Source organism: Seriola lalandi, unplaced genomic scaffold (genome assembly GCF_002814215.2).
Source record: "Seriola lalandi dorsalis isolate HSWRI2012SDOR001 ecotype SW California unplaced genomic scaffold, Sedor1 jcf7180002054570, whole genome shotgun sequence".
NCBI lineage: Eukaryota > Metazoa > Chordata > Actinopteri > Carangiformes > Carangidae > Seriola > Seriola lalandi.
The window spans coordinates 2,437,461-2,445,736 of record NW_019525123.1 but is presented as its reverse complement, the minus strand read 5'-3'; the positions used below and the strand labels follow the sequence as shown (position 1 = coordinate 2,445,736).

Sequence of the window (8,276 nt, the reverse complement as noted above, 5' to 3'; positions counted from 1 at the left end):
ACACACAGAGCGAAGACATTCAAAAAGATGAAAATTAAAATATCACTTTACACAGTAAAACACACACTGTTATGTCAGACCGGTCTTGCTCATAAACAGTGTAAGTCTGTCTTAGGGTCAAAACGTCCACTATGTCACTTTACTGTCTGTCTACCCTGTTAGGTATATTAATTTTAATTTTAAATTTATTTATTTAAGATTAAAAATATAATAATATCCCTAAGATAATGATAATAATACCCTGAAAAAAACAGAGATGGAGGACAGACAGACAGACAGGCAGGAAGAATTCATTTGCTGAAGTTGGTGAAAAGAACGCCCTGAGGAAGAAACGGAGAGATTCAATAAGAGAGCTCAAGCAAGATTGCAGCTACACTCTCCACCTGTAAACCCAGGCAGTGAACCAATTCCAGGGGTCTTGAGGTAAAGTATGGTGATGTTAGGCTATTCCCAATTTGATTTTGTAATAGATTTTGTATCGCAAATGCATTACTATTAACTGTTATATTATTTACCATTCAATCCTCAAATGTGTACCTACATCAAAACCTGAAACCAAGATGATAAGATGATCACAATAACTGTCAAAAAGGAGATGACAGGCATTGAGATGGAATTACAAAGTCAAATTCATGATCGCCTCTTCAGGTTCTGAAAACAAATATTCAACATTAGATGGCAAAATGAAAATATGCTTTACTGACTATTATTATCAGCTATGACATGGTATTTGAAAAACGCAGCAATTACGTTTTTTTTTTTAAATGTAGTTTGGGAAGTACTTGCAGCTTTTATTTTGAAGGCCATGGCTGGAATTTCATTCTTTGTCTTTTCTACTTGACGTAAACTTTACAGTCACCGAATTGTGACCTGCTGCAAGCCTGCAACTTTTTGAGTCGCACAGAACACTCCAGGTTGTGTCCTGTCATCAGAAAACAACACGGTATGTCTGTGATCTGTGCGAACTGATTTTCAAATACACATACAATGTTAGAATTCTTTGTTAGCTGCTAAGAAAAGAGAGTGGAAAAGATTATGGAGCAATCTGTGCAAAATGCTTAGTCATTGTGTTGCGCAAAGTCTTTTGTACTCATAAACAAGTGACTTCCAGTTCTGTACACGGGTCAGAAAAAATTTACTCTGTATCCAAATCCATCCCTGCTACTTCCACTTTCCACTTCCTTGCTGAATTTCTGTCGGTCTGCTTGTCTGTCAGCAGATGGCGAATGAAGCCAAGCCATGCCCCTGTGATATTGGCGATCAGATGGAGTACGGAGGACTCGGCCAAGAGGTTCAACTAGAGCACACTAAAGCATATGTAGTCAAGCCATCCACTGCATCTGACAAGGCCATTATTGTCATACAAGACATTTATGGGTGGCAGCTTCCCAACACCAGATACATGGCTGACATGCTGGCTACCAATGGATACATGTATGTAAAGATTAATGTCACTGAAAGTACAGTGTGTGTGCTCCTAAAAGCAAGTTAAGGAAATATATAGACTATATGATTAGGTTAGTTATAGGATTTTTTTCTGGGTGAATACCTGTTTATTCCAGAAGCTTGTAAATCTGCTGGCCCAGTGTGATCTGTAACAGTGATTATTCTGCCTCTGTTTTGCTCTGAGTAGTGCTGTTTGTCCAGACTTCTATGTTGGAAAGGAGCCGTGGAGTCCATCACATGACTGGTCCAAATTTCAGGAGTGGCTTGAAGACAAAAAGCCAACCAACATAAACAAGTAAGTCAGCATTTTTGCCTATATCTGCAAGTGGCCGTGAGTGGGTGAATGAGTGAGTGATGAAGTTTCACCATTGGTCGATCGGCTGAGTATTGGACTTTTCCCACTGGCATTTGCTCCCTCAAAATTTGGTGCGCCTGTACATATATAGTAGGATCTGCTGTTAAGACCCCCTGACAATGTACTTGACACTGTATATATATATATATATATATATATATATATATATATATAGTATATATGTGTGTGTACATATTGAAGTTTATATCTGTATTTTTGGCATGCTACTGAAAGGATGTTATTCTAGCATGTTACATTAGCTTTTAAGATTTTGTTTTGTTGTGTATCACATCCCCCATGTGTCCACATGAGGGAAGGATAAGGTCAGCCTGTCCAACTATGTACTGGGTTTATACCTGGTCTTGTTTCAGTTAATTTAGCAGCTGATGTCCCAAGTGAAAGTTGAAACCTTTTAGGTCATTAAGTGGAGCAATTGTTGATATGATGTGGATTTCTGAATGGCATCCTCATTCCAGGATTGCGGTAACATTCATTCTTGAGCCATTATTCCCTCTCTGCATTTGAATGTTGACCATAATAATATGTTCTCCCCAGAGAGGTGGATGTAGTGCTGAGGTTCCTGAAGGAGCAGTGTGGGGCCAAACACATCGGAGCAGTGGGCTTCTGCTGGGGAGGGGTTGCCACACATTACCTGGCCCTGCAGTATGCAGAGGTCAAAGCTGGAGTGTCAGTCTATGGTATGTCACTGCTGCATGATAGCCAACTCGCTGTGTAGAGGCAAGAGAGCATGCAGTGCATAGTTCCTGTGCAGTGGTTTTATGAAGGGCTTGTTTGATGCTGTGCAGGGATCATCCGCGAGAGGGAGGACAGGTATGAGCTGAAGAGTCCCACGCTGTTCATTTTTGGGGAGAAAGATGAGGTTATCCCACTGGACCAGGTTAGTGAACATAAACTCTGAGGTTTTTATAGATATTTCACAGATCGATAGCATGTATAACCTGCCTAACACCTCACCATGGTACTTCAAGTGTTGTCCTAGCAGCAACATACGTACATATACCTCTAATATGTTAAAATACACCAGTAAATAAATATTTTGCAGATATTAACTTCAAAATACCATTATCTCTTGCATGTAACCACCAACAATCTGTGCTTACATCCTTTTGTTCTTCAGGTGAGTGCCCTTGAAGCAAAGCTGAAGGAGAAATGCACAGTGGACTACCAAGTGAAGATCTTTCCTGGTCAGACTCATGGGTTTGTCCACCGCAAGAGAGAGGACATCAATCCCACAGACAAACCCAGCATCCAGATGGCCAGAACAGACATGCTCAACTGGCTCAACAAGTACATGTAGATGAGAAGGTCAGAGCCAGCACATTGGAGTCAGTTGTATGTGGCATTGTGCTAGCAACTGGTGCCTTTTAATCATCTCTACACATGTTGGACCGACTGAGTCAGGATGAAAACCTGAAAAGGTCAAATGTAAAATGCAGAGGTGCTATTCAGAGCGAGCTGGTAATAATAATTATAAATAATAATTATTGTAATATAATTACAGTAAGAAATAAGGAATACATAATTTTCATGTTTTTTTGTCAATGTAGACATTTCTCAGATATTTTATTTTCTTAGTCTGGAAGATGTCTTCATCTTTGGATACTAAGGAACTGTGATTTTAATCTTAATGATTCTTGAGCCATATATGTAATATAAAGGACTTTTTGTATGCAGCTGTGTGGATGCAGTTTACTGGCTTGTTAATGTAGGATTGCAAGCAATTATCTGATTACTTTCTATGCCTAAACTTGCCAAATTTTTGTTCTATAAGATATAGAATGTAAACCTAACATGGAATACACAAATAAAAATGAAGTATTATCAGTTTTACCTTTGAAATATCACAACTACAGAGTGGAAATTTCAACAGACCAACATTTTAATGGTGACTTTTGATACCATAACAGCTTGAACATTTTGTATCAAATGATAAATAGCAATATGCAGTGCGGCTTGGACATGGTGCTCGGGGAAGTGCCTAAAATCTCTAGAACAGCAGACACATTTTTAAAGTGTTCTAGAGCCAACCGAGCCTTATGGTGTTCAGGAGCGCTCTAGTCCTCGCTCTCTCCCTGGCTTCGGATGTCGTCAATCTTTAGGATCATCTTGACTACCTGAGTAGCCAGCAAGATCTGCTGCTTCTTGCCAATCAGGGTCTCGATCACATGTTGCTGCTTCATGTCTGTGCAGGAGCAAACAAAACAAGCGATTCAGTCCGTCATGTTATCTTGCTTTGACATGAAAGTCCAGTGTCCCAATTGTCTGACTGAGAGTGAGCTAATCCACCAGACTGGACTGTGTAGTGTTCAGTTAGAATAAAAGGTACATAATTTGAGATCATTGCGATCCTTACCATTGGTGTTGTTTTGCAGACAGTCGATGCCTAGGAAGGGGTTGTTCTCTCTGACCTGTCTGGCTCTGACCTCTGTCATGTTCTGGATAGGGTTCAGCCCACTGTTCTCAGCCAGCGCCATTGGGATTACCTCTAGAGCATCAGCAAACGACCTCATGGCGTACTGCTCCAATGATGGGCACTGAAAAGGAAAGGAACAGAAGTTAAAGATCATCATCATATTTATTTTAATGGTAAGAGCAAATACTCATACAGTCATGATTTCTTTAATATTGCGTTTTACTCACTTTATCTGCAGCCTGGTTGACTGCGAGGGCACATGCAATCTCTGAAGCTCCTCCTCCGTACACAACACGGTTGTCTCTGACCAGATTGCGGATCACACACAGAGCATCATGGAGAGCACGCTTGGCCTCTTCAATGATCTATTCAGGAGATAGATGAAAATAAAAAGTGAACCAACAGGGATATGGCAACATAAATGAGTTTTTTACAGAGTTCAAAGTTAGATCTGTGCTTACCATTTTGTTGCCACCACGGATGAAAATCGTTACAGCCCTGGTGTTTTTGCACTCCTGGATAACCAGCATGTGGTCCTTTGTAGTACCAAAGGCGATCTCCTTCACCAAACCAGCCGTGCCAAGCTTCTCTGGTGTGAGCTCACAGAACCTTGGGACAATGCGGCCTCCTGTGGCAATGGCGATCAGCTGTGGAGGAACACAATAGGCACTGTACACTTAGAAAATGCACTACGTACTTTCCGCTAATCTGCAGAATATGGGCATAAAATAGATGACTGATTGAGGCAATGAAGCAAGTGAAAATATTTAATTAAGATTATATTTCTTTAAAAGAGTTCTGTTATGTGACAAATGTCTCTCACCTCAATCTCAGGCCCTCCGACCCAGCGAATGGCCGGCAGCTCATTCTGCAGCAGGAGGTGGTTGGCTTCATCATCAAAGCCCCACTGGCAGATGGCCAAGTTAGCCCCGTTGCTTTTGACCTAAAAGAGAAATTCGAGAGTACACTTTAAGGTTAACCATATGTGCCGGCGTGGATGTGAAGAATTCAGTTGTATTAGTTAAGATGTCGTAGAACCTGTTGGATCATCTCCTCAAACTTCTCCTTTTCATATTTCTGGAGTGCTCTGTAGTCCTCCACAGAAGTCACATCCAACTTATGCTTGGTCTTGGGCTTGGGAGGCTCAAACGGGCAGGTGAGGATAGCAATTTTCACATCTTTCAGAACCTGAGTGGTTGAAAAGAATTATTGATAGTATTATTATCTTATGGTGGAAATTGCAATATAACTTATAATAGTACTAAAAGAAAAGTAACAGTGTTCTTCTATCTTATACATTGCTATCTATGTCTACTTTTAATTTCCCTCAGTCGCCACACAATACATGCCTGTAGTATTTAGATTCGCATTTTACTGGGTTGAGTTATGTTCAACAAAAGTCATTAGAATACTTGGATTTTTTATGATCATACATACATGACAGACATGTCATTTGTCCTTATCTACTGGCAGCTATCTTATTCCAAAGGCAATGGCATCCTCTGAGAATATGACTTTGCTCATACCTTGGGCATCTGAGGATGGCTGAACTCCTTGTCAACTATGACTCCCTTGATGAGCTGTGTGTCTTCCAGCTTGCCTCCCACCTTTCCCTCCATCTTGATAAGCTCAAAGTCTACATCCTTCCTCTCCATATCAGCCACAGTGAGGATGGCATTCACTGCAATCTCTGCCATCTGTCTGTGGCACCGGTTGATGCTGAAAGACAAAAGAACTTTAAGATAAAATATCTAAGCAGATCTTAAGTCAAGCCACACAATAGAAATATTAATACTGAACAGTCACTCCTAATTCCCAAGTCTTAACAAAAGAATTGTGACCAATAAATGAAAACACTAGTTTATTCTTTTTTGGTTTTGCTTGTGAAGTATGATGCAAGTCATGAGAACACATGGAAATGTAATGAAGTAATGAAAAGCTACCTAAGACAGTTCATGTTAACGGTACTGTAGCTACATATTAAAAACACCCCAACACTCTTGTGTCTAGGACACTCACACTTTGGACCCCAGTGTTGTCATGGCGGTCTGAATGAGCGGTTCTGTGTTGCTGGGATCACAGGGGAAGGTTTCTGCCATTTTGTCTAGCTGATCAATGGCAATGCGTGCAGCCTGGTCATAACCGTCAGAGATCCTGATGGGGTGGATTCCACGGTCAAGCAGCTGCTCAGCCTGCTCAAGCAGAGCCCCAGCCAGCACTGAGGAGGAAGAGAAAAAGACAAGACCAATTATAGGTGGAATATGATAAGAAGATAGCATGTTGTCTTTATCAGAGCTCCATTGTCATGGCTGCAGGATGCTTACTTCTGTGTATTTATGTGAAAGATATCCTCAATGCATTGGGACAATGAGATGGCATTAAAAGAACCTCACAAATACAATGTTCTTTCTCTTGTAACATCAATAAATCAATTCAATTCCTGAAGAAAAAATACCTGAATACTCCACACATGATAGAATGCAAAATACTAAAGTGAAACCAAGTCTAATTTTGAAGATGCAGAAATGCTCAATGATGTTCTCCTCTAAAGTAACATTTTTATTTAGTGACTTAGCAGAGCGTTTTCCGGTACAAGCGTTTGTGAGATTGTCAGTCAATGATTGCCGAGCACAATCATTGTCTACTTTTCAGTAAAACCTATATACTGTTACATGTTGTTAAGATAATCAACTATCACTAAGACCACAACAACACCTCAGCAGAGGTATAAAGTCATGTCTAAGGTTCAAGGATCCCCTCATCTTCCCTTACCAACAACTCCAGTGGTTCCATCACCAATCTCATCATCCTGGGACTTGGACAGCTCCACCATAAGCTTGGCAATCTGGTGGTCCACATCCATCATGCTAAGGATAGTGGCTCCGTCGTTGGTGACAGTCACTTCCCCATCTCTGTCAACCATCATCTTGTCAAGACCTGGAAGCAATCAAGGAAACATGGTTCAGGTGGAGTGATGTGTGACGTTTGAGACATGCTTTAAGCAGTCACAACTGTATGTGGGAGGGAAATTTACAAGTAGTGGTCAAATATAATTGATTTCACAATTTAATATAACACCTCAGCTTCCAAGTACTGAGATTAATTTATTAACAGTTTTGACAGTTTGACTAGAGGAAGTCAGATGTGGCGGCTCTGCATTACATACTCACCATTAGGACCCAATGATGTTTTAAGCGTTGACGCAACTGCCTTGGCTGCCATAATATGAGACTGCAAAACACAAAAACATCACAATTAGCTAATCTTATTGCACTCTTGGTTTTTAAATCGGAGACCAATATAGGCTGTCATATGCGAGAATGTTTCAACAGAGGACAATGGAGATGATGTGCATCAATGATGACCATTAAGGGCACAGCCCTATGCTACATAGCAACATCCCTAGCTGAACGCATCGCAGAAAGCACATGGGCCGCATGATAGCATGACTAGCTAATCTTTTAGCTAATGCTACATTATCTTAGCTTGCCAGTTAAGTACATGCATGTGAATCAAAGCCTTGGATATCAATACATGTCATGCCAGATAAACTGTTTTGGTGCCCAACATCATGCAACTAATAGCAAACTAGCAATTTTCTAGCCAACATGCCACAGCTGTGCCCCGCGAGCTAGCCCATTGTACCTTCAATGCGTCAATGCCCGATAACCGTGTCTTCTTGTCCTGGTCTTTGATGATGATAAAAGGCCTCCCATACTCATCGAAAGCTAGTGTCCCCAAGGTGGACATGTTGACTGAGGGATTAGGGCACTTAGCAAGTGTTTAGGTGATAAAATAATGAGTTTTTATGATGTGAATCTGGAGTGTGGCTAAGCTGTAAGCCGCACGGGTCTGCCGGCGACTTCTGGAAGGCTCCACGGGCGGGGAGGGCGGAACCAAGTAGTGTTAAGTGTGTCTTACTATTATACACATAAATACTTCTTTATCCAGGATGACAACACAGAATTAATTAAACTATGTTAACATGAGCGCAAGAATTCAGTTCAAGCGTTTCATACATGATATTTAAAAGGTAGAACT

General features: G+C 40.9%; 2 protein-coding genes across 3 annotated transcripts; one reads left to right on the top strand and one right to left on the bottom strand.

Annotated features, from left to right (window-relative positions):
• The first annotated feature begins 817 nt into the window (after window positions 1-817).
• cmbl (carboxymethylenebutenolidase homolog (Pseudomonas)) lies at window positions 818-3,652 on the top strand. Of its 2 annotated transcripts, none has more exons than XM_023417051.2 (6): window positions 818-943; window positions 1,220-1,434; window positions 1,634-1,741; window positions 2,357-2,499; window positions 2,608-2,699; window positions 2,940-3,652. In XM_023417051.2, the coding sequence occupies exons 2-6, from the start codon at window positions 1,220-1,222 to the stop codon at window positions 3,117-3,119; spliced, it is 738 nt and encodes a 245-aa protein (XP_023272819.1). In that variant the 5' UTR covers window positions 818-943; the 3' UTR covers window positions 3,120-3,652. The 2 variants fall into 2 exon arrangements, with proteins under 2 accessions (XP_023272819.1, XP_023272820.1); XM_023417052.2 differs by having other exon boundaries at window positions 842-943; window positions 1,217-1,434.
• Window positions 3,653-3,679: 27 nt separating this feature from the next.
• Window positions 3,680-8,118, bottom strand: cct5 (chaperonin containing TCP1, subunit 5 (epsilon)). Its single transcript, XM_023417050.2, has 11 exons — window positions 7,881-8,118; window positions 7,406-7,466; window positions 7,008-7,172; window positions 6,255-6,453; window positions 5,762-5,954; window positions 5,274-5,423; window positions 5,059-5,178; window positions 4,697-4,882; window positions 4,463-4,600; window positions 4,176-4,356; window positions 3,680-4,004 (listed from the first exon to the last, which is right to left on the bottom strand). The coding sequence occupies exons 1-11, from the start codon at window positions 7,983-7,985 to the stop codon at window positions 3,877-3,879; spliced, it is 1,626 nt and encodes a 541-aa protein (XP_023272818.1). The 5' UTR covers window positions 7,986-8,118; the 3' UTR covers window positions 3,680-3,876.
• Between the last annotated feature and the right edge of the window lie 158 nt (window positions 8,119-8,276).